The sequence below is a fragment of the Leopardus geoffroyi genome, chromosome A2 (genome assembly GCF_018350155.1).
Source record: "Leopardus geoffroyi isolate Oge1 chromosome A2, O.geoffroyi_Oge1_pat1.0, whole genome shotgun sequence".
NCBI lineage: Eukaryota > Metazoa > Chordata > Mammalia > Carnivora > Felidae > Leopardus > Leopardus geoffroyi.
This window is the reverse complement of record NC_059331.1, coordinates 81,314,454-81,341,675: the sequence shown is the minus strand read 5'-3', so window position 1 is coordinate 81,341,675 and position 27,222 is coordinate 81,314,454. Positions and strand designations below refer to the sequence as shown.

Sequence of the window (27,222 nt, the reverse complement as noted above, 5' to 3'; positions counted from 1 at the left end):
CAGATCAACGAAACCAAGAGTTGGTTTTTTGAAAAAATAAAATTGATAAACCTCTAGCCAGGCTTCTTAAAAAGAAAAGGGAGAGGCGCCTGGGTGGCGCAGTCGGTTAAGCGTCCAACTTCAGCCAGGTCACGATCTCGCGGTCCGTGAGTTCGAACCCCGCGTCGGGCTCTGAGCTGATGGCTCAGAGCCTGGAGCCTGTTTCCGATTCTGTGTCTCCCTCTCTCTCTGCCCCTCCCCCGTTCATGCTCTGTCTCTCTCTGTCCCAAAAATAAATAAACGTTGAAAAAAAAAAATTAAAAAAAAAAAAAAAAAAAGAAAAGGGAGGGGCGCCTGGGTGGCGCAGTCAGTTAAGCGTCCGACTTCAGCCAGGTCACGATCTCGCGGTCCGTGAGTTCGAGCCCCGCGTCGGGCTCTGGGCTGATGGCTCAGAGCCTGGAGCCTGTTTCCAATCCTGTGTCTCCCTCTCTCTCTGCCCCTCCCCCGTTCATGCTCTGTCTCTCTCTGTCCCAAAAATAAATAAACTTAAAAAAAAAAAAAAAAAAAAAAAGAAAAGGGAGATGACCCAAATAGATAAAATCATGAATGAAAATTGAATTATTGCAACCAATTCCTCAGAGATACAAGCAATTATCAGGGAACACTATGAAAAATTATATGCCAACAAACTGGACAACCTGGAAGAAATGGACAAATTCCTAAACACCCACACGCTTCCAAAACTCAATAAGGAGGAAATAGAAAGCTTGAACAGACCCATAACCAGCGAAGAAATTGAATCAGTCATCAAAAATCTCCCAACAAATAAGAGTCCAGGACCAGATGGCTTCCCAGGGGAGTTCTACCAGACGTTTAAAGCAGAGATAATACCTATCCTTCTCAAGCTCTTCCAAAAAATAGAAAGGGAAGGAAAACTTCCAGACTCATTCTATGAAGCCAGCATTACTTTGATTCCTAAACCAGACAGAGACCCAGTAAAAAAAGAGAACTACAGGCCAATATCCCCGATGAATATGGATGCAAAAATTCTCAATAAGATAGTAGCAAATCGAATTCAACAGCATATAAAAAGAATTATTCACCATGATCAAGTGGGATTCATTCCTGGGATGCAGGGCTGGTTCAACATTCACAAATCAATCAATGTGATACATCACGTTAATAAAAGAAAAGATAAGAACCATATGATTCTGTCAATCGATGCAGAAAAGGCCTTTGACAAAATTCAGCAACCTTTCTTAATAAAAACCCTCGAGAAAGTCGGGATAGAAAGAACATACTTAAAGATCATAAAAACCATTTATGAGAAGCCCACAGCTAACATCATCCTCAACGGGGAAAAACTGAGAGCTATTTCCCTGAGATCCGGAACACGACAGGGATGTCCACCTCACTGCTGTTGTTTAACATAGTGTTGGAAGTTCTAGCATCAGCAATCAGACAACAAAAGGAAATCAAAGGCATCAAAATTGGCAAAGATGAAGTTAAGCTTTCACTTTTTGCAGATGACATGATATTATACATGAAAAATCTGATAGACTCCACCAGAAGTCTGCTGATACATGAATTTAGCAAAGTTGCAGGATACAAAATCAATGTACAGAAATCAGTTGCATTCTTATACACTAATAATGAAGCAACAGAAAGACAAATAAAGAAACGGATCCCATTCACAATTGCACCAAGAAGCATAAAATACCTAGGAATAAATCTAACCAAAGATGTAAAAGATCTGTATGCTGAAAACTATAGAAAGCTTATGAAGGAAATTGAAGAAGATATAAAGAAATGGAAAAACGTTCCGTGCTCATGGATTGGAAGAATAAATATTGTCAAAATGTCAATACTACCCAAAGCTATCTACACATTCAATGCAATCCCAATCAAAATGGCACCAGCATTCTTCTCGAAACTAGAACAAGCAATCCTAAAATTCATACGGAACCACAAAAGGCCCTGAATAGGCAAAGTAATTTTGAAGAAGATGACCAAAGCAGGAGGCATCTCAATCCCAGACTTTAGCCTCTACCACAAAGCTGTCATCATCAAGACAGCATGGTATTGGCACAAAAACAGACACATAGACCAATGGAATAGAATAGAAACCCCAGAACTAGACCCACAAACGTATGGCCAACTCATCTTTGACAAAGCAGGAAAGAATATCCAATGGAAAAAGACATTCTCTTTAACAAATGGTGCTGGGAGAACTGGACAGCAACATGCAGAAGATTGAAACTAGACCACTTTCTCACACCATTCACAAAAATAAACTCAAAATGGATAAAGGACCTGAGTGTGAGACAGGAAACCATCAAAACCCTAGAGGAGAAAGCAGGAAAAGACCTCTCTGACCTCAGCCACAGCAATTTCTTACCTGACACATCCCCAAAGGCAAGGGAATTAAAAGCAAAAATGAACTACTGGGACCTTATGAAGATAAAAAGCTTCTGTACAGCAAAGGAAACAACCAACAAAACTAAAAGACAACCAACAGAATGGGAAAAGATATTTGCAAATGACATATCGGACAAAGGGCTAGTATCCAAAATCTATAAAGAGCTCACCAAACTCCACACCCGAAAAACAAATAACCCAGTGAAGAAATGGGCAGAAAACATGAATAGACACTTCTCTAAAGAAGACATCCGGATGGCCAACAGGCACATGAAAAGATGCTCAATGTCGCTCCTCATCAGGGAAATACAAACCAAAACCACACTCAGATATCACCTCACGCCAGTCAGAGTGGCTAAAATGAACAAATCAGGAGACTGTAGATGCTGGCGAGGATGTGGAGAAACGGGAACCCTCTTGCACTGTTGGTGGGAATGCAAACTGATGCAGCCGCTCTGGAAAACAGTGTGGAGGTTCCTCAAAAAATTAAAAATAGACCTACCCTATGACCCAGCAGTAGCACTGCTAGGAATTTACCCAAGGGATACAGGAGTACTGATGCATAGGGGCACTTGTACCCCAATGTTTATAGCAGCACTCTCAACAATAGCCAAATTATGGAAAGAGCCTAAATGTCCATCAACTGATGAATGGAGAAAGAAATTGTGGTTTATATACACAATGGAGTACTACGTGGCAATGAGAAAGAATGAAATATGGCCCTTTGTAGAAACATGGATGGAACTGGAGAGTGTGATGCTAAGTGAAATAAGCCATACAGAGAAAGACAGATACCATATGGTTTCCCTCTTATGTGGATCCTGAGAAACTTAACAGAAACCCATGGGGGAGGGGAAGGAAAAAAAAAAAGAGGTTAGAGTGGGAGAGAGCCAAAGCATAAGAGACTCTTAAAAACTGAGAACAAACTGGGGCGCCTGGGTGGCGCAGTCGGTTAAGCGTCTGACTTCAGCCAGGTCACTATCTCCCGGTCGGGGAGTTCGAGCCCCGCGTCAGGCTCTGGGCTGATGGCTCAGAGCCTGGAGCCTGTTTCCGATTCTGTGTCTCCCTCTCTCTCTGCCCCTCCCCCGTTCATGCTCTGTCTCTCTCTGTCCCAAAAATAAAATAAAAAAAAAACGTTGAAAAAAAAATTTTAAAAAAAGATTGTCTCTCTCCCTTTCTACCCCTCCCCTGTGCACATGTGCTCATACTTCGTCTCTCTCTCAAAAATAAATATTTAAAAAAAAAAAAAAAACAAAACAAAAAACTGAGAACAAACTGAGGGTTGATGGGGGGGTGGGAGGGAGGGGAGGGTGGGTGATGGGTATTGAGGAGGGCACCTTTTGGGATGAGCACTGGGTGTTGTATGGAAACCAATTTGTCAATAACTTCATATATTGAAAAAAAAATAAATTGGTACTTGAATCAATAAAAAAAATAAAAAAAAATAAAAATATTCTTAACTCTTCATTTTTAAATATGACTCTAAACTATCCCATTCATATAATGGCAGAAGTGTAAGGACAGATTTTTTTATATTACAATTTTTGTAGAAAATAAAATGTCCCTTATTTCCCTATTTTTTGAGAGAACTATTATCTTCCTTTTGCATATTCCTTAGGTGTAAATTATAATTTTTTTGTGTGTTTAAAGGTTTTATTCAAATATAATGAACAGTGTTCTATTAGTTTCATATCCCTTAAGGTTTAAATTATGTCCATTCTTCAAGGACAAGTTCAAATGCCATCTCCCTCATGAAATGTTGCTCTTCATATCCCTCAGCTGAAGTGACCTACAGTGTCCTTGGCACTGTCATAGCATCTTCATTTCATTATAGCCCATTACATTCTCTTTTTAAAAAATGTTTTTAGACGGGGGGTGGGAGGGAGGGAAGGGTGGGTGGTGGGTATTGAGGAGGGCACCTTTTGGGATGAGCACTGGGTGTTGTATGGAAACCAATTTGACAATAAATTTCATATATTGAAAAAATAAATAAATAAAAAATGTTTTTAATGTTTATTTATTTTTGAGAGAGATAGAGAGACACACACAGAGTGCGAGTGGGGGAGGGGCAGAAAGAGAGGAAGGCACAGATTTCAAAGTAGACTCCAGGCTCCGAGCTATCAGCACAGAGCCTGAGGCGGGACTCGAACTCATGGACCATAAGATCATGACCTAAGCGAAAGTCGGACACTTAACCAACTGAGCTACCCAGGCGCCCCTACATTCTTTCTCTTTTTGTAAAAAAAAATTTAAATTCCAGGAGCGCCTGGGTGGCTCAGTTGGTTAAGGTTCTGACTCTTGGTTTCAGCTCAGGCCACAAATTCATGGTTCATACTGAGCCCTGCATTGGGCTCTGTGCTGACAGCAAAGAGCCTGCTTGGGATTCTCTCTCTCCCTCTCTGCCCCTCCCCTATTCATGTTCTCTAACTCTCTCTCTCTCAAAATAAATAAATAAAATAAACATTTTATTTAAAATCTCAGTGTAGTTAACATAGGGATAAATTAGTTTCAGGTGTACAATATAGTAATTCAACACTTCTGTACAACACCTGGTGCTCATCATGACAAGTGCCCTCCTTAATCCCCATGGCCTACTTAGCCCATCTGCCCACTCACCTCCCCTCTGGTTAACCATCAATTTGTTCTCTGTAGTTAAGAATCTGTTTCTTCCTTTGTCTCCTTTTCCTTTGCTCATTTGTGTCTTAAATTCCACGTATGAGTGAAATCATATGGTAATTGTCTATCTCTGACTTTTAGATGTTACTTGTGGGCAAGGGATCTAACTAATTTTTATAAATATATAAAAAAGGTATATTGGTCTTACCTATTTTCATTAAGCAATGTTTTTTAACCCATTTTTAAAAGTTTATTCATTTTGAAAGGTAGAGGGGAAGGAAGGGTAGAGAGAATCCCAAGAAGGTTTTGTGCTGTTAACACTGAGCCCCATGTGGGGCTTGAACTCATGAACCTTGAGATCATGATCTGAGCTTAAATCAAGAGTCAAATGCTTAACCAACTGAGCCACCCAAGCACCCCAATTGGGCACTGTTTTAAGGGACTTGCATGTATTCATTCACTGATCAGCACCTCTGAGATTCAGGTGCTACTATTACCGTCAATTGTACTCCCCACATATCCTAGCTTGGTGCTCTATATTCAGTCGCAATTCATTAATTTTTTTAAATAAAATGGAGATGCTTTTATTTGGGATAATGTATTTTAGGCTCATTCAGATGAGTTTTTTTCCTCATTGTCAATATTATTTTAATTGCTTCATTAATAATCTGCTTTGTTTCCAAAAGAATTAAAGATGACTAAATCTTTTCTACAGAGGCACTTATATAAACATGATGATGTCTTACAAAGGCACCGAATTGGATTGATGTAGCATAATCTACTATGAAAAAAAGCAAGAATTCAAATATATTATGTGAAAAATGGTGAAAAGGTTAAATGCTTAAAATTAGAAGTACTGACATGCTGAATGTGTATTACAACTTTTTTGAAGGGAGGGTTAAGGCTTCCCAGGAATCTCTCTTCATAAAATGAGAGCCACTTTGAATTCTAATTAGGTAAAGAAAATGAACTCTGGGTCTTTCAATATACAAACCATTTCAGAGTTAGGTGGGGCTATGCTTAATGTATGAAGATGACATTATCATATTTTATATCCACAACTTCCCTGTTATCAAACAGATCATCATTAAAAATGAAGTAGCATCAAGCAGCCAGTGTTTCAGAGCATGACATAATCTACAGTTTCCCATATCACTCTGAGCTGTGGGAAGCGAGGAATGTATGAGAGAAATAAACAGCCAGTGCTGAAGCCTGGACTCAGGGGGCCTGTTTGTCCTGATGAACTGACATCTTTGCAAGTAAGTTCAAAGGTGGTAAATGTTTATTTCCTCTTTCACTTCCAGGTGTTGCCTGTGCTTTTCCAGTCAATCAACAAGGAAGGCATGTGACACCTACTCACATTTCTGGAAGGACATTCAGCGAGAGAATATGTAACTAACATGATACATTTGAGAGGTCCCACATTTCAATGCGCTAATTCTTCCCTGGGTGTTTTTCTAAATGTTTACGCACTTATTTGTTCTACAATAATCTGGAGGAAAAAAACACAACTTCTAAACACTTTCTCTGGGTGTTTGCCACATATTAGAAAGTTGAGAGTATTATTAAAGTATTATAAACTTGTTTCTTGGCTTCCCACAAAAAAAAAAAAAAACCAGTTATGCAATGATGATATATCCATGGAAACAAATGACTTGCTTTGATGATTGTTTCTGGGGGAAGCCAGGGGCTTTGGACAAAGGAGTTAATTTGTTCTCAGCTTCTCTCCCGTTGTCTTTTCAGCTATGACCACTGAGGGAGAGGTGGAGTGAAGGCATTTATCTCCAGGCCTATTAAGGCATGCCAGGACCAGTTCTCTTATAGGATGGTTCCAGCAGGGCTGGCCTGAAGCTGGTGTGAGCTTTTGCTCATCCAGTAGAACTCATATTTCATGAATTTCATTTTATGTTGTTAGACAACAATCTTACTTCCACAGGAATAGGGGCTGGCCTGGATTCTGCCTTAGGTCAACAAAATCTGTTCAAAATGTACCTACCCATAACAAAGTAAAACCTCAGGTTCCCATAGCCGGTGGTGTCCATATATGGGGTGCATAATTTCCTTTCTCCATCTTTGAGGAAGACCATTGATAAACCTGATTCTACTGTTCCACATTCTGTACCAATGACAGCTCCCAAGATGTCCCACCTTAAAAAAAATGAGAATCATTAACAGTTGGAACACTAAGTCAAAGCTTTATAGAGTATAACATTTTATTTTTAATGAGGAACATTTACTTAGTAATTAATGATTCTGAAATAAAGATGTGGTACAACAGATCTTAAGTAATGAACAGATTTTAAACCATCACAATTATGATTTTTCTGTAGAAGGATACATTTAATCAGTATTACATATAGTACGTCTACTACATGATAGTCTTTATTCTCAAGGTACTTAGAATCAAGATGGGGGGTCAAATTTGAACTAAGGAAATAAGGAACCAGAAAAAACAGTATCATAAAATTATAAGCATTTGTATTTTGCACATTAAAAATTAGTTATAGAATGTGAAGTGGTAAAAGTGGCAAGAGTATAGCAAGTTTTCCAAAAAAGAAAAGAGTTAAACTAAATCATGTCAAAATATATATATATATATATTCAGATATACAGAGGAGAATAAAAATATCTAATATTTTTAAACTCATTTCTCCTTAGTATTTATTTCTGGTCATGTCTAATCTGGACATGGCTATTCACACAACTCACTTTCCCATGGATGGAGGAAACTAGGACACACAGAGGTAAGCAGCTTGCCTAAGGCCAACTGCTGTTTAGCTCTAAAATTGAGATCTTCTGTATCTCAGTTTGCTGTTTTTTTAGTAGTTACAATTCTAAAGACTGTACTATGTCAGGATGATTATATTGAACCATTTTAAGTTTATAATATATAGAACCAAGATGTTTAGGAAATACCCATTTTTTTTAACAGGTTATATTAATCATTCAAGAAACTCAAAAATAACTTTGTGAAGCAGCTCTTAATAGTGCTGGACCACTGTAAATTAACAACGAACCTCTCTTGACTCATACAAGAAAATTTCACACTGGTTCATTGGTCTTTTACTTGCTCCATTTATCCCAATTAAACCACTCAGCCTACTGATCCACAAAGCAAGTTAAGGTTATAAATGATGCATATGATGACTCCTTTTAGGCTTTATTTTTAAAGTGAAAAATTGAATTGAAAAGATGGAATTGTCATGGACTCAAAGAACCTTCTCTATTCAAGTGAAAAATGAGATTAGTAGTCTTTTTCTCATTATTAGTTGTGAATGAGTAACTCTTCTAGATGAATCTAAATGAATTATTTTCAAGACATCTACCACAGACAGAGCTGTGTGAGATATGTTCAGACTATACGTTTTTTTTCAATCTTTATTTTAAAGTCCAATATATTTAATTTTACTCTATATTAGTCTTTATTTCTCCCATTCTAACTATTGGCAGATAAAAAGTGAAGTTATTTTCTTTAGAAACCCAAATATTTATAATCAAGTGAAATGGTAAGTTTAGTCTTCTTTGAAGAGAAAGAAGCAGAGATAAATCTAAAAAATCATTTTGTAAGAGTGTCAGTGATTTGAATAAATTATCTTACATTTATTAAAAATTCAGTAGAAGCCTGTTGTAGCACAAGCTCATTCTTTTATGAATTTGTATAAATACTGGGTCAAGCTTAGTTGGAGACAAAGTACACTTGAGGGACCGCAGAGGAAGCCTTCCACTCCCCGCACTTCAGAGTCCAGATTGGTAAGGGTGCAAAGTTGTGGGTCTTTTCTAGTTACAAAAATGATATGGTCCCCGGCCGTTTCTTAATAATTACATGAAGTAAAATTATAACATATCCAAATCTTTGAGGCCAGGAGTGGTATTTGAAGAGTTGTATAGTTTTAGCAGTATCTTCGAAGGCATGACAATTTCCCTGAAAAGGAGTGTTACTTTTGTATGGTTTAAATTATGTTTTCCTGAGGTAAATGTGGTTGCATGTGAACTGCATTTGAAGGAACGTCTGCCTACAGGGGAGACACCTCTGCAACACAGCAATTTATATTTATGCTTTGATGACTAACTAAAAAAAAAACAACCCTATATTATTATAAATACAGTCATATCTATTATTTATAATAGAGTGAGTTGAAGTTGGAATACAGAAAAAAAAGTGTAATAATCAATAAAATGCCTTAAGGTAAGTCTGTTCCTTAGATATAGCAAGGTCACAATGATGTTTAATTTAGGTTTTTAAAGTATGACTTTCCACTATTGTGTCAAAAAATGAGGAATATTTTTGTAAGCAAAGATAATTTAAAGAAGTTTCTTAGCTGGAAACCTCTCTATCACCTATGTTGGAGTGCTTTGAGAACAGAATTAATTATGTTTTAATCAGCTCATAGTTTAATATTTTTAAGAATGATATGAGAGAGTAGAAATTAAATCTTTTCACACAAAAAAGATAAATGTTAGGTGACGAATGTGTTAATTAACTGGATGGAGGGAGTTCTTTCACAACACATACACATATCACCACGATGAACACTTTCATTTCTCACAACTTTTTGTCAGTGATACTTGAGGAAAGCTGAAATTAAAAAATATTTCCTTTATAAACTTAAAAAAAGAAAGAGATCTATTCTTTGAAGGGCAATTTGGTAGTTAACTATCAAAATGAAAATTACATACATACATGTATGTATATGTACCCATACATATCCGATTCTCTAGTTTCCCTTTTCTCTTTTAGAAATTTACTTTCTTTTTTTTTTTAATATTTATTTATTTTTGAGAGAGAGAGAGAGACAGAAAATCCCAAGCAGAGCCCGACGCAGGGCTCCATCTCATGAACTGTGAGATCATGATCTGAGTCAAGATCAAGAGTCAGATGCTTAACTCACTGAGCCTAGAAATTTATCTTTCAAAAATACTTTAACAAGTATACAAAAATTTTCATTAAAATACTATCTCATTAAAATACTGTCTATCAGTAGGGGTTCAATTAGATAAACTGGTACATCTTTTTTTTGAAATAATGATTAATATTTACTAATTAGAAGATACATTCGAGAATGTTGTCAGTTTTTAAAAAATCAAGTTGTAATATAGTATACAAAATGTGATCTGTCAGGTGATGTGTGTGTGTGTGTTTGTGTGTGTGTGTGGTCACAGAAAATTTTCTGAAAAAACATGTGTGTACATTTTAACTCTGAGAAATGGGGTTGGCATGGGAGAACTTTTGATTTTTACTTTAACTATCTTCTTTGCAATAAAAAAATAATTTTCAAAAAAAAGAAGAAAGGCATTCAATTTATGTGTATTATAATTCAGAATGGAAACTTAAATTATCTCATTCTAGGTTGATAAAAATAGTAAGAATATGAACACAGGCAATAGAAGCCATAATTTAATCAGACACATCTTTTTGTTTATAAATATTGGCATAAAAGACTCTAAAGGTAATAAAACATTTCACATTACTTATGAAGATTTGTTTTATTGTATTTTCCAGAATATATTAGATCACCTAAAGTTGGCGACTTTAGGTTTAAGCTAAGATATAGAATAAAGACTGGCCAAGAAATCCCACATTTACCAAATTCATAAGGTTTTTTAATCTCTACGAATTCTCTGAGGTTAAATAAGTTCATTATATTCATAAGGTCTCTATTTGGGATAAATTCTCTATTATTTAATAAGGGATGTGCCATAGAAGGGTAAAGACCCTTCCACATTCATTTATATTCATGAGGTTTATCTTGAGTATGAGCCCTGAGAGGTCTAGCAAGGTGTGCACTTCGACTGAAGCCTTCTCAACCTTCGCATGTAGGTTTTTCCCTCTACCATGACAGCTTAGGTGAAGGTAAAGGATGAGCTCTATTTGACAGCTTTCCTGCATGCACTGCATTTCAAATATTCTTTTCTTCGATTGGTTCCCCTGTATTTCACTCAAATTCAATTTTGTTTTAGGTATTTATTACATGCATTACGTTGATTTACACTCTTGTTGGAATAACATTAATAAAGAATATTGTCTTCAGAATGGGTGAAAGCACTCAGCTTTCTCACCAATAAGACAGAAATATAACCTAGGCTGGAGGATGTTTAGAGAAAAGAATGTATTACCTGTGACATGACAGAGTCTCAATAAGCGTTAAGTTTCCTTTTCTCCCCCCTGTAAAACGTGGTGCTCTTTGTTTTAGAGTAAGGCAAAGAGGCAATACAAATGAATTTCTAAATTATAATGAGTATTTTTATTTTTTCATATGATAATTAGCAGAGAAACAGTCCTGGACAGAGTTGCAGTACAATATGCAAGTGTTACTACTTAATCTTTAAGCAAGGGGATACTTAGCTGCAAGAAAAATTGTACTTTATCTATCTATGAGTCTTTGGTACTGTTTATGATTTTTGTCTATAATATCCTGGGCCCCTTGCTTTATTATTTTGTTATCTAAATGGTCAAGTGGGTTTTGCTTTAATAAAAATGAACATGCTTAAGAAAAAACAAGATCCACTCCATACAATATTAACTCAGACTGCCAACCTATCTTCAGTCTGCTTACCTTGAATTATAAGCTTAAATAAAATCCTTCTTTAGCTTTGTAAGCATTTTTGTGAAACGTATTCTAAGTCAGAGGGAACATAATTCTTCTGGGTAGGAAAGAGGGAGGAATTTTTAGAAAATATAAGATGATGCTCCCCTAATGTGTTTTTAAAAGGAGGCATCCTTTCCTTTTATAGTCCCAGAATTCAATCAATGGTCATTTTATCCCATGAAGTTTCTAGTGAAGTGCTGAAATATGGAATTTACTATAACAGTGAAGAGTTGTAGTTTGAGAAATAAACAATTCAATAGTTTAAAAACAAACAAAAATTTCTCAACAGAAGACCATGGGGGAGGGGAAGGGGGAAAAAGTTAAGGGGGGGGGCAAACCATAAGAGTCTCTTAAATACTGAGAACAAACTAAGGGTTGATGGGGAGGTGGGGGAGAGGGGGGAAAGTGGGTGATGGGCATTGAGGAAGGCACTTGTTGGGATGAGCACTGGGTGTTACATGCAAACCAATGTGACAATAAATTATATTAAAAATAACTGTAAAAAAATAAAAAAAAACAAAGAAAATGCAAGGTGCTCAAATTATTCTGAAGAATTCTAAATTATTTTATTTTATTATTTTTTTAATATTTATTTATTTATTTCTGGGGGGGGAGAGAGAGAGAGAGAGAGAGAGGGTGGCAGAGAGAGAGAGGGAGAGAGACAATCTGTGCTGACAAAGCACAGAGCCCGATGTAGAGCTTGAACTCACTAACCATGAGATCATGACCTGAGCTAAAATCAAGAGTTGGACGCTTAACATACTGCGCCACCCAGGTGCCCCTAGAAATCTAAACAATTTTAAAGCCAATTTTTAATAAAAGCACCAACTTACACTGAAGGGGCCATAATGGAGATTGTTCTTGTTGGTCTATACACAGGTTTGATGTTCAATGGTTATATGTAAGATATTTTTGCTACTATTTCTCTGGAACAAGGTAGCCAATATAAAATTGCTTAATTGAGTTTATATTGCCTTTTCTTGTTCCTCCCCCCACCCACTACTGGATAACATTCAATTTTAAGAAAGACATTTTGAATCAGCTGTAGGTGTGATCCACTTAGCAAGCAATGCCACTGAAACACATAATACTTCGCATTTTAGTTTCTTTATAGTAGATCATCTATCAGAGACTAAGCCATGGCTGACTTCAGAAAACCATTGTCTGTGCTCAATTTTTTCTATAATCTTAGACAAGCTGTTTTTTTAAATAATATATATCTTGAAAGAGCTTCTTCAGAGCAACTTTATAAAACAGTTATCTTAATGGGGTATGAATGGCAGTAGAAAAGCAATGGAAGTTGGAGGGAACTGGAAGTAGGTTAGTAAAGACTGCTCTCTCTCTCTGACCATTGAAAAAGTCAGCAAAATTAAATATGAGAAAGCAAATTTGTCCTCCAAGCATCTCTTCTATGTCTTGCTGGTATACTGGAATTCTAGGTATTCCATCATGTGCAGTATTTGCCACTAGTTGCTTTTAATTTTTTTATGTTTATTAATTTTTGACAGAGAGACATAGACAGAGAATGAGCGGGGGAGGGGTAGAGAGGGAGGGAGACACAGAATCCGAAGCAGGCTCCAGGCTCTGAGCTGTCAGCACAGAGCCCGACATGGGGCTCGAACTCACAAACTGTGAGATCATGACCTGAGCTGAAGTCGGATACTTAACTGACTGAGCCACCCAGGCACCTCTGCTTTTAATTTTTAATTAGAGGAAGACTCAGGGTGACTGGGTGGCTCAGTCGGTTAAGTGTCCGACTTTGGCTCAGGTCATGATCTCATGGTTCATGGGCTTGATCCCCATGTTGGGTTCTGCACTGATAGTGTGGAGCCTGCTTGGTATTCTTTCTCTCTCCCTTTCTCTCTGCCCCTCTGCAACTCATACTTTCTCTGAAAATAAAATAATAATTAGAGGAAGACTCTACAAAAGTGATATCTGTGGCCTGGGAGAAGACACCCACATAGAGAAATACAGTTGGAAATATTTTTTGAAGATTAAAAAAAGACATTTTGTTTTCTATTATGATACCAGTATTCTCATTACTGAAAAATTGGAAAATAAAAAGAGTGTCAAAAAAGCACCCATAACCACACTATCCTAGAGACAAGCACAATTAATATTTTAGTATCTTTATTTCTAATATTTTTAGATGTATATTTCCAAATAGTTGTAATATTACATACATGGTTTTGTGCTCTGCCTTTTTTCACTTACATTAGTAATGCACACATTTTCCAGGCTATTATTAACTCATTATGAATAAGCCACACAATATTTTATTATGTATATACCAAAACAAACTATATTTAGTCATTTTCCTATTTTTTTTAAGTTTATTTATTTATTTTCGAGAGAGAGGGGTCTACGCTGTCAGCACAAAGACCAACACAGGGCTCAAACTCACAAACTATGAGACCATGACCTGAGGCAAAACCAAGAGTCAGATGCTCAACCAACTGAGCCACCCAGGTGCCCCATCATTTTCCTATTTTTGAATTTCAAAATATATTCATACATAGTTATACTACTTAGCATACTTTATAGGCCTGAGGAGTTGTCAATTCCCTAATGCTCCTGAATGTGTTTAGAGTACAGATAACTCCAAGCCATGCTTCTTGGGGTGTCAGAGTTCTCTTATTTCACAGAAATTCCTAGATACTCAGGAGTGCCCTGTGGCCAGTGTTTATCAGGTGAACTACTGAGGAAGGGTTGTGGAGAACAGACAGGTCGAAAAAGTGAGCATCTAAACATCTCAGTGTTAAGAGCCTCCTCTGATACCTTCCAGAGAAATCACTGGCCAATGTTGTACCAAGCTGTCGGAAATTAAATCAATTTGGAAGGATTCCGATTTCATTTTCGTTTTCTCTGTGACCTCAATAAAGAAGATGCTATCTTGGAAGGGAAGCCAGTCACTACATTCTGGATGCTCACACAGACAGCTGGTTTAGAGGCGGGGGAGGGGGGCTATTAACCTACTCAAGGATGATAAAACCAAAAGCAAAGATGGTGTGTAAATGTCCTGGAAATTAAAGGTTTAGAATTTCTATGAAGGAGCTCCAGAACAATATAGCACTTACTTTTTAATTATTTGAAATTTTACTGTTTATATTTTAAAAACATTTTAATGTTTATTTATATATTTTTGAGAGAGAGAGAGAGATAGAGAGTGAGCAGGGGAGGGACAGAGAGAGGGAGAGAGAGAATCCCAAGCTATTAGCACAGAGCTTGATGGGGGCTCAAACCCATGAACCGTGAGATCATGACCTGAGCTAGAATCAAGGGTCGATGCTACCCAAGTGCCCCTGTTTATATTTTTAAAGTATAAAAACAATTTGCTTAAACAGAAAGCAATGTTAGAGACCAGTTCAAAGGCAAACCAGAATAAGTAAGATGTAATAGATGTCTTTTAACAGCTTGCAACAAGATTACTCAGATCCATTTTAGCACTTCCATGCTTTTAAAATATATCCAATTATCATTTAAACTAATATGGTCTTTTTTCTTAATGACACTCGTTGGTTTATTTAGAAAATCTAATTTAGGTTTCATTGGCCTCTTCAACTTTGTGTTTCTTCTACATCTCATTAATTAACTCAAATATAATTTTCTTTGAGCACCACTTCCCTCATTTCCCAACACCAAGTATAGGTGGAATAACAACTAATTTTTAAGTTTTTTGATTGCTTATTATGTGTGATACATTGTGCCAAGTGTTCCGTATATATTGTTGCATAAAATGTCCCCTTTTAGCCCTTTAAGCTTAAATTTGAATTTTATTTCATCTGATTCAAATATCTGATTTTAATATTCCTCCTTCTTTCGTGGCATTTGCCTGGTATATTTATTTCTGTACTTTGATTTTCAATTTCTTGTGTTATTGCAAATATATACCTTATTGTTAAAAACTTACTTTGAAAATATCATTTAATAAATCAATATAAGTCAGTCAAATTTATTGGGTTACTGATAAGTTTAGATTGATTCCTGACACATTGCTTTCTGTTTTCTATTTACTCTGTTTTTGTTTTCTTTGTTACTTTCCTGGCATGTATGAGACTAAGTCTCTCTGTGTCCTAAGTTACACTGATGCTTTAGAAGTTTTATGGCCTATATTTGGCTAATCTAATTTTTCAACACACGTATTTACATGTAAAGTTTTCTATTAACTTTATTATTATTATTATTATTAACATTAAGAGTTTCCCAGGGACGCCTAGCTGGCTCAGTCGGTTAAGCTTCCGACTCCTGGTTTCAGCTCAGGTTGTAATCTCACGGTGTGTGGGTTCAAGCCTGCATCAGGCTCCGCACTAACTGCATGGAGCCTGGTGGGATTCTCTCTCTCACTCCCTCTCCCTCTGCCACTCCCCTGCATGCTCTCTCTTGGTCTCTCTCTCAAAATAAATACATAAACTTAGAAAAAAAAAGAGTTATTCCAGATCTGTATCCTCACTCCAAGCAAGTTAGGAACTTTGGCAGTATTTTACTTCCATATTCTCCTTCTCTTCTTGTCACTCTCCCTCTGTACCCCTCATGTTGAGGTCATCTGGGCTTTAATTCCAAATTTTTGTTAAAACTTTTGAATAATCAATACTTACTCAGACTGAGCTACAAGCTTTAATTTTTTTTCCTTGATCAAAACTCTTTCTTGAATCTATCCTATTTCTCTTGGATTAATTTCCAGGAATATATCTTCTAGTAGTTCTTTCAGAGAGGATTCAGGGGGGTAGTAAACTTTCTGAACCCTTGTGTCTGAAAGGTTTTTGTTTCTTTAATATAAGTATAATCGACATAGAATATCCTATTAGCTTCAGGTAGAGATCATGGTGATTTAATATTTTTACGTATCATGAAAACACCCCCATGATTAGTCTAGTTACCATATGTCTCAATACAAAGTTATTATATTATTGACTCTATTCTCTATCATGTACATTACATGCAAATGTAGAAAGAAAAGTAACAGCAAAATCCCATATATATAATATACAACTTTAATAATTATTGAGTTGTCTGGGTTTTTTTGATATTGAATTGCATAGGTTCTATATATATATATATATATATATATATATATACACTTTATATATTCTATATTTTGGATATTAACCTCTTATTGGATATATAATTTGCAAATATCTTCAACCATTCAGCAGGTGGCCTTTTTGTTTTGTTGATGGCTTCCTATACTGTGCAAGAACTTTTAGTTTGATGTAATTCCATCTGTTTATTTTAGCCTTTGTTGCCCTTGCCAAAGGAGACTGGTCAAAAAATACTGCTAAGACCAATGTCAAAGACCTTAGTGCTTATGTTTTCTTCTAGGAACTTTATGATTTCAAACTTACATTCAAGTCTTTAATCCATTTTGACTTTATTTTTGTACATGGTATAAGAAAGTGGTCCAGTTTCATTCTTTTGCATGTAGCTGTCCAGTTTTCTCAACATCATTAATTGAACAGTCTTTTTTCCATTGCATATTTTTACTCCTTTGTCATAGATTAATTGGCCATAGAATTGTGGGTTTATTTCTAGGCCCTTTATTCTACTGCACTGATCTATGCATCTACCTATTTTTATGCCAGTACTATACTGTTTTGATCACTATAGCTTGTAGTATAGTTTGAAATTAGGGAGTGAAAAACTTACAGCTTTGTTCTTCTTTCTCAAGGTTGCTTTTATTTATTTGGGGTATTTTTTAAAATAAAAATTTTAAGATTTTTATTCTATTTCTGTGGAAAATGCCACAGGTATTCTGATGAGGATTGCGCTGAATCTGTAGATTGGATAATATATATATATTTCAGTAAGATTTTTCTTCCAATCTATGAACATGGTATATACCTTTCCATTTGTTTGTGTCTTCTTCAATTTCCTTCATCAATGTCTTATAGTTTTCAGAGTAGGCCTTATACCTCCTTGGTTAAATTTATTCCCAGATATTTTATTCTTTTTGATGAAATTGTAAATGGGATTGTGTTCTTAATTTCTTTTTCTGACAGCTTGTTATTAGTGTATAGAAATGCTACAGATATCTGAATGTTAATTTCATATCCTGCAACTTGACTAAATTAATTTATTAGTTCTAATAGTGTTTTGGTGGAGTCTTTAGGGTTCTCTCTCTATAAACTATCATGTCACATGCAAACAATAACAGTTTTACATCTTCCTTTCTAATTTGGATGTCTTTTATTTCTTCTTCTTGCCTAATTGGTGTGGCTAGGATTTCAAATACTTTGTTTCGTGAAAAGAAGTGAGAGCTGATATACTTGTCTTGTTCACAATCTTAGAAGAAAAGCTTTCAGCTTTTCAACCTTGAGTATGATTTTAGCTGTGGGTTTGTCATTTTTGGCCTTTATAATATTGAGGTATGTTCTCTCTATACACACTTTAAGAGTTTTTATTATAAATTAATGTTGAATTTTGTCAGATGTTTTTCCTGCATCTATTAAGATGAATTTATAATTCTTATTCTTGGTTTTGTTAATGTAATGTATCATGTTGATAGATTTGTGGATGTTGAACCATCTTTTCAATTGTGGAATTAATCTTACTTTGATCATGGTGTATGATCATGTTAGTGTTGTTGAATTTGGTTTGCTAATTTTTTTTGAGGATTCTTGCATCTATGATCCTTAGGGATAATGGCCTGTAACTATCTTGTGTGTGTGTGTGTGTGTGTGTGTGTGTGTGTGTAGTCTTCTCCATCTGGTTTTGGTATCAGGGTAATGCTGGGCTATAAAATGAATTTGGAAGTGTTCCTTCTTCTTCAGTATTTTGGAGTAATTCAAAAATGATTGGTACTATTCTTTAAATGTTTGATAGAACTTACCTGTGAAGCTGTCTGGTTCTGGACTTTTATTTGCTGAGAGTTTTTTAAAATTATTAATTCAATTTCATTACTTATAATTGGTCTATTTAGATTTTCTATTTGTCATTCAGTCTTAGAAGACTGTGTTTCTAGGAAAATATCCATTTCTTCTAGGCTTTCCAAATTATTGGTATATAACTGTTCATAGTAGTCGATTTCTGTGATGTCAGTTATGACTTCTCTCTCATTTCCAATTTTATTTATTTGGGTCTTCTCTTTTTCTTGATGATTCTGGCTAGAAGTTTATTGGTTTTATCTTTTCAAAGAACTAGCTTTTAGTTGCATTGATCTTTTCTATGTTTTTTGGGGTGTGTGTGTCTCTATTTCATTTATTTCTACTCTATTATTTTCTTTTTTTAACTAATTTTGGGCTTTCTTCTTCCTTTTCTAGTTCTTTGGGTATAAAGTTAGATTACTTATTTGGAATTCTTTTTGTTCCTTGAGGTAGGCTGTATCACTATGAACTTCCTTCTTAGAACTGCTTTTGATGTATCACATAGATTTTGAAAAGTTGTATTTCCATTTTCATTTGTTTCAAAGTATTTTTTTTTTAAATTTTTTTTTTCAACGTTTATTTATTTTTGGGACAGAGAGAGACAGAGCATGAACGGGGGAGGGGCTGAGAGAGAGGGAGACACAGAATCGGAAACAGGCTCCAGGCTCTGAGCCATCAGCCCAGAGCCCGACGCGGGGCTCGAACTCACGGACCGCGAGATCGTGACCTGGCTGAAGTCGGACGCTTAACTGACTGCGCCACCCAGGCGCCCCGTGTTTCAAAGTATTTTTTGATGTTCTCTTTCCTTCATTGACCCATTGGTTATTTAGTAACTACTTAGTCTTCCTGTGTTTATGTTTTTTCCTGTTTTGTTCATGTAGTTGATTTCAAGTTTCATATTTTTATGGTTAGAAAAGATGCTTGATATGATTTCAGTCTTCTTGAATTTACTGAAACTTGTTTTGTGGACTAACATATGACCCATCCTGGTGAATGTCCCATGTGTACCTGAAAAAAGTGTGTATTCTTCAGTTTTTGGATGAAATGTTTTATGTGTATCTATTCAGTCCATCTGGTCTAATGTGTTGTTTAAGGCCAATGCTTTCTATTGATTTTCTGTCTGAATGACATTGAGGTAAGTGGGGTATTAGAGTCTCCTACTTTTATTGTATTGCTGCCAATTATTCCCTTTATGTCTGTTAATATTTTGCTTTATATATTTAGGTGCTGCTATATTGAGTACATAAGAATATCTTTTTCTATCCCTTCACTTTCAGTCCGTGTGTGTCTCTGTATCCAAAGTCTCTTTTAGGCAGCATATAAAACATCTTTTTTTTTTTTTTTTTTTTTTTTATCCACTCAGCCACTGTATGTCTTTGGACTGGAGCATTTAGTCCATTTGCATTTAAAGTAATTATTGATAGGTTTGTACTTATTATTGTCATTCTGTTATTTGTTTTCTGGTTGTTTTTATAGTTCTTCTCTGTTGCTTTATTCTTCTGTTGGTCTCTTCTTTTGTGGTTTGATGGGTTTTTTTCAGTGTTATGTTATTTCAGGGTTATTCTTTTTATTTTCTGTGTTTCTACTGTAGGTTTTTTGGTTATTTACAAAAAACACGGTCACCATGAGGTATGTATGTGTATGTATGTATATATATGTGTGTGTGTATATGTATATATATATATATATATATATATATATATATATATATATATAGCAGTGAAAAGATTTTTGTTTTTTTCCTAATTACTTGTATGATAATTGGAGAAGAATTTTATGTTCTGAATAATTTTTTCAGAACTAGATAACTTCTTCATTTTTTTAAACTTGAGCTTAGTGCTACCAAGAAAAGTATGATGAAGCTCATTTAGAAGCTTTTTGGGTTTCTGCATCAGTGTTCTGAAGTTTCTTCCTGGTGCTCTAGGACTGGCCATTTTCCCATTTATCTTGCTAAACATTTTATTCACAGGAACTATGTCTTTTCTTTATTCTTTTTTCAATCTTGGCAACTTCAATAATATCTTTGAATATTACATTCCATCTATTCTCTCTGACCTTTCTTTCAGGAATTCCTATTTTTCTAACATCAAGAAAAGCCAATTTCTCTCCTATACTTTACATCTTTTTTTCTGATATCCAGTGGCCATAAGTTTTGGATAAATTTCAAGACTCAAATTTATAGCTCATTAATTTGTTCTTCAGCTATGCCTATGCTGATATTCAGTGGAGAAGAAAATCCATTAAATTTGTTTTAACAATCATATACTTTCATTTCTCACATCTCTATTTTTTCCTCATAAAATCTGTTTTAATTCCTCAAATGCAGTATGCTCTCCTATCCCTTTGAGGATATTAATTATGCTTCTTATAAAATCTCCATTTGTTTATTCTGCTACTTCTATTTTCTCAAACCTTAGTTCTTCAGTTTGATGATTTTTTAAATGGAGGTGATTTTCCTAAGATTTGTTCATTTTAGATCATTTGCTTATATTTGTATCTGCTATTATTTTTTCATTTTGGTGTAAAAATGGCCACAGATTGGGGCAGATGGACCTTTAGGGGGAACTACAATGAGAGGCCTCCATTCTCCTTGAGATTTCCAGTCACCTGAATTGCCCTGCTTCTCCATTCCAACTGTCCACATTCATTGCTTGTTCCTGGGAGCAGAAAAGCCTCCCTTTGGAAGTAGGTGTATTGAGGGGCTCACCTTCTTGGCAGTCGCTACAGCAGTGCCTCAGAGCCCCGTCCTGATTCCTGTGTCCAGCATCTGTGTCCCAGAGCACTGATGAGACATCTTTTTTAGTGTCTTATCCAACATGCGTTTGGGGCTATAGTTTCCTCCTTCCATCAGATCTTTTCCTCTTTTCTCTCTCTTTTTGTACAATCCTTTATAATTCCTGACCCAATTAGGCACACTTTCTTATTTTATAGTGTCATTATAGATGTTTGCTCATTTTCTGTAATCTCTAAGGACTTGAGACATGTGGACATGTCTCATATAGATGATTCAGTATTTGAATATTCATTACATTTGTGGAGTTCCTCTTTAACATGAATACTCTAGTGACAACAATGAAACAGTTTTTTTTTAAAAGGTATTTCAATAGTAAAAACATACAATGTTTGCATTTGGGATAAAAGAGAAATATACAAAATCTATATTATAGCAGTGTGTTTTTCTGCAAAGCTCCCTCCCACCTAAAGGCAGTCTCAGCTAGGTGAAATATGGTAGTTGCTAATTAAATGATGTGTTTGTAAAGTGACGCCAAAGTTCAGAAAGACTTACATAAATTATCAGTATGCTCATTAAAATTTCTCTCTTGCTGAAGTAACAGATGTGTCTTCTTTAGGAAAAGGAGAAAAAAATCTTCAAGATCCCACTTAAAAAAATAAACCTATCAACACTGGATTTAGGGCAGCTTTGAGATACGAGAGGCAAACAGCTCTTGCCTCTTTGTGATGTGAAATCAAATAGCTGGACTCAAATGGTAGGAAAACAGGAATATTTGGGAAAGTGGACTCCAAAAATAGTCATAATGATGGTGGTTTTCTTTTCTTTCTTATGAAGTGTTTTGAAATTATTACAGAGGACGACATATTCATTTTTCTCTTTCACAATTCTTATGGAAGAAAAACACAGTTAATAGATGTGCAAATATTATATGTGGGTTAACAATTTAATTAACTTATTTACTCTTTAATTTTTTAGTTTTTAAAACAAGTCACCTCAAAGCTAGACAGCTCAATCAATTCTAATTTACTATCTAAGTTTTCTGTCTATTTTAGCATGTGGGCCAGTAATGATAAATTGTCAGTGTGGGTGATAATGATTGAGTTGAAGAATGAGACAAATATTTAGTAAACCTGGCTGGTTAAACAAACACATCAAGATTTCACTCCCAAATTCCTAATCTGGTTTTCTTTGTCAGTTCTTACCCTAGGTAAAAATATGTCACATTAATTTGATTTTGTGACAGGATTTCTTTCCTGAATCTATGATTAAAAACTATCATGACAGCATTCTTTCCTAGACCAATAAAGCCATTTGGGAGTGGGTGAATGCAGAGAGGGGACACGGGGACACACACACACACACACACACACACACACACACACACAGGACTAAACCAGCATTTTTATCATCACTGCAACCACAGAAAACACTAGATCCTCTCATTATCCTTTTATGCCTTTATAACATAATGCCAAGTGGGATGACTGGGCCACCAGATGAAAGCATAAATAAGGGAAATCTGGGGGGTGTGGCCTGATATCCTAGGGGAAAAGCTGCAAATAATCCTAAGATGTAGTTGCTAGAATCATGTACTATTTTTAGAACCTGGATGAATTAATTGTATACCAATTAGGGTGGCACAGGTGCTTTTATCAAGCACATTATTTTGTTATTGGAACAGAGATCTGCTGACACTGCCAAGGCCTGGAAGTATTAGCCTTTTAACTGTGACCAAAAACTCTGATATATCACAATACTGAGAAGTGGCCAAAGAGCATAATTGAAACCACCTGAGTCACTGAGTTGATGGAATTTGTTCTGATGTTCTTCTGTGTCTGTACTGACTTGAGCTCCTTTTTCTTTAAATTGTTTTAAGTTTATTTACTTATTTTTGAGAGAGACAGAGAGAGATAGCAGGGAAGGGGCAGACAGAGAGGAATAGAGAGAATCCCAAGCAGGTCCACACCGTCAGGATGGAGACTGATGTGGGGCCTGAACTCACAAACTGTAGGATCATGACCCAAGCTGAAACCAAGAGTTGGACACTTAACTGACTGAGCCACCAGGTGCCCCACTTTAGTTCTTTTTTCAAGCATAAATACTTTTGGTTCTTTTTGTTTTGGGGGGGGGTGAATGATTTGGTTTAACCACAAATTCTCTTATATCACCAGTACTCTGTGAAAACAGAATGTCTGCTCTGTTAATTGGAGTAATTTTTTGCTAGCTATGTCTCTGCACTTGTAGAGTAATTTTCTAAGATATACTGGGTTTCTTCTTATATAAAATCAATTCCTTTCTAAGCCTTATTCATGGTTTTCTGTTTGTACTAAATCTTCAGTTATATTACTAGGTGATTACTGGATGGACCATCAATCCATTCAAAAAAGCTTTTCTTTAGTTCTCTTATCAATGATTTTGATGATGCAACAAGCTGAAAAAAAATAGAAAGAGAGGATGGTGGGATAGGGGATAGATGGGTATGAAGGTCATAATTAAAAACATTTTGAGGGGCACCTGGGAACTCAGTCAGTTGAGCATCTGACTTCTGCTCAGGTCATGACCTCACAGTTCATGAGTTTGAGCCCCCTGTCAGGCTCTGTGCTCACAGCTCGGTGCCTGGAGCCTGTTTCCAATTCTGTGCCTCCTTCTCTCTCTCTGCCCCTTCCCCTCTGGTGCTCTTTCTCTCTCTCAAAAATAAATAAACACTAAAAAAATAATAAAGAAATAAATTTTATCGGAGCACCTGGGTGGCTCAGTCGGTTAAGCGTCCAACTCTCAATTTTGACTCAGGTCACCATCTCATGGTTCGTGGAATTGAGCCCCACAATGGGTTCTGCTGACAGAGCAGAGCTTTCTTGAGATTCTCTCTCTCCCTCTCTTTCTGCATTCCACCCCCCTCCACTTATGCTCTCTCTCTTTCTCAAAATATATAAATTAACTTTAAAAAAATAAAAATAAATTTTATATGGGGCTGGGTATCACTGGGAACCACTGGAGTCCCCAGGGGATGTGGGGGACATCCAATGAAGAGGGTGACTCATCACTCCTGCATGGATGATATTAGCTTGGAGAGATGGAAGAGTGAGGGTCAATGAGTGTCTTGTGCTTCAAGATTCGGGATTCTCTTATAGGCAGTCAAGCTCCATAACCAGGAAGGGGTTTTGAATTGGTCTTTTGTATCAGGAATCAGAAAGAGAGAACTGATACGCTGGTGATGATTCTTTATCTCCAAAAGACAGATAAAGAAGCCTTGCTTGCATTGTCAAAATTCTGGACCCCATCAAAGCCCACCCATTTGTAAAGGGATTAGAATGAGCCCTGTGTAGGATCTCCTGGGGGAGATGAAATGTAGATGTAGATGAAATAGGAGAATAGTAGGTGTGGGTCCCTCAAGGAGAAACCGAAGTCGCACTAGACATGGAACTTCAACGGTGCCAGGAAGCTTTATGGACTGAAGGGCCTGACCATCACTGCTAGGCTCTGAAGGAATTGGCTCCCTTAAAGTGTGAACCTCCCTCAGAGGCATACCTGGCCTGCCCCACAGGCTGGACTTCCCTGAGGCAGTGAAGAGCCACAGCAGAAATCTAGCTTTCAATAGTGAAAGACCCTGATGTGGCAGCAAAAGGTCACAGAGGCAGTGGCAGCTCAGGCTGCTGGCCAGATTTCTATCCTGTTGGGTCTGAATGTACCCCCGGGCAATGCATGGGAGGCACGGAAATCAAGAGAGCCATGGCCTTCTTGCACTCTTGGGCACTTCCTGCCTTTTGGTTCCATCCGGTTTTGATTTTATTTGTTGAAATCAGAGAGACACGACCACCTCAAATGTTGTGTTCTGGAAAAAGTTTCTCAAAGTTAACAGTTAAAATTATTGCTATTTTATATTCATTATAGAATTATACTTTATGTTAACTTCATTCATCTCCATCATAGTCTTAGAAAATATACACTAAACAATAAGGACCTGATCACATGTGTTTACTGAAAAAAAAAAAAAAACACTTCTAGATTTTCCTTCCTACTCACACTACCTTATAAATTTAGATTCTCTGAACCTACTAACTTTTTTCAACTTTAACTTCCGGGAATATGCTCCTCAATTAATAGGAACTATCTTAGGGACACAAGACAGCACACAGCTCAGAATGGCCAGAAAATACCACCACCAAACCTCCCTCATTGTTTTAGCTTTCTTCTTCTTCAACGTCAGTCCTATATTCCTTTTTTAAAAATCTTTCAAAGATAAATTTTACTCCCTAAACCATTTTTATAGACCAAAACCACATTCCACAGAAAATCAGGTAGCAGCATCTATAAATCTCCGGCTCCAGGAAGACAACTGAAAGTCTCAATGTAACAGCAGTGGAAAGATTTTGTATCCTATACACAATGAAAAAGACTTAGTCCCAGTAAAAGCTGAATAAATGAAAATGAGATAGAAGCGTTCAGCTGAAGTTAAAAGGTATTCGCAATTATAAAATTTCAATACACATAAAAATAGTTGATTATTTAATAAAGAATGCTTAGGACAAGTGTGACCCATTTGTCCTGTCTATGATAAGAATAATCAGCACTGATTTAACTATGCTTTTGCTATTGAGTAATATGCATTTAAAATATGTCCAGTGGAATAAATATAAGTGCTATGCACAGCATGGGAGATAGCAATTACTTACCCTGTAGGCTGGCTCTCAAATTCTTCTGACCACTGCTCCTGAATATCTTCTGTAGAAAGATCTACATCCCGGGTGGTGGCAAAATTGAACTCACTGCCTTCATTTCCATGGAAATAAATGGAATTCCCATCTGACTGACAGCTATGCTGTAGATGAAAAGAGAACATGGGGTGGCTGTTGAATTGGTTTTGTAGCTGTATCTGTCTTACTCATGTATAATTAGAGTTTTTAGAGAAGTCATTATACTATTCCCTCTATGATGGACTCTCAAATCAGAAGAGCTTGTTACCTCTTTTTTTGTCTTATTTAATTCAATTACAATTTCTTTCTAACTTATTAAGTTATCACAAAAAAGGAGTCAAGAGGCTATTTGAGCTTTGCCACTCCAGCCTTCAGTATGAAACAAGAATATTTTAATTGGCATAATTTCCCATCTTCGCCCAGCCCTTGTCATGGGAATTAAGTGTGATAATGACTTGTCATATATTTTCAATACCGTGCTTATGGGCTAAATCACACTGACCTTTTCAATATTCTATATATTTCTGGCTTGCCATTCACACCTTTCACAATTTGTCTGTAAATGGAATGTGAGTAGAAAAGCCAGCTAATCAAAACAGGGAATACAGAAAAGGTCAAAGTAATCCCTGATATGATCGTATATTCTCAGCTACCTTTTGAATAAAAGTTTCTGACAAGACCTAAGTAGTGTGTGATGCTTACAATAAGGAGCTGGGAAATCAAAATCTTTGTTATTCTCCCAAAGAGCACAAGGTTTACAAAAAATTTAAAAACAAAGTATTTCTTGTGATACTTTTTTACCCTATAGTTTTTCAGCTTAAAGTGAATAGTCAAAGGTAAGATCAAACTCTGAGAAAACTGAATGCTTAGTTTTTAAAAAATGTAAGTTTTTATTAACTACTTTTTGGTAGTAAGTCATATTACAGAAATACTAATAAAAGAAAGATCAAACATTCTTTTAGGCTTTATATATTCTGAAAATGAAATAGAAACAAAGGAAAGTAATTGGACAGAAAATATTGGGTCCAGCGACTCTAAGTTCTACAGAGCAGGGATCATGTCCACTTTGTTTCTTGCTGTAAATACAATGCTTGGCTTATAGTCGGAATTAAAAAAATATTTGTTGAATAATTCAACAAATGAATGAATGAATTATATGGGCTATGTCTTTTCAAGTAATCAATTAATCTTTTATGGAGAACTCACTATGTAGAAGGTATTAAGGAAGGCATTGGAGAAAGGGGTTTATAATGAAGTATAATAATACATAGTCTCGGCTCTCAAAAAATCCCTGTCTCATTGAGAGATACCAGAGATATTTCTCAATCCTAGAA

General features: G+C 36.1%; 1 protein-coding gene across 3 annotated transcripts in view; it reads right to left on the bottom strand.

Moving 5' to 3' along the window:
• RELN (reelin) overlaps window positions 1-27,222 on the bottom strand; it is a 531,804-nt gene that overhangs the window by 185,139 nt on the left and 319,443 nt on the right. For all 3 annotated transcript variants that reach the window (XM_045494541.1, XM_045494542.1, XM_045494543.1), the window contains exons 11-12: window positions 25,868-26,013; window positions 7,010-7,161 (exon numbers count right to left, since the gene is read on the bottom strand). In XM_045494541.1, coding sequence (XP_045350497.1) covers window positions 7,010-7,161; window positions 25,868-26,013 — 298 coding nt within the window. The remainder of the gene's footprint in view (window positions 1-7,009; window positions 7,162-25,867; window positions 26,014-27,222) is intronic.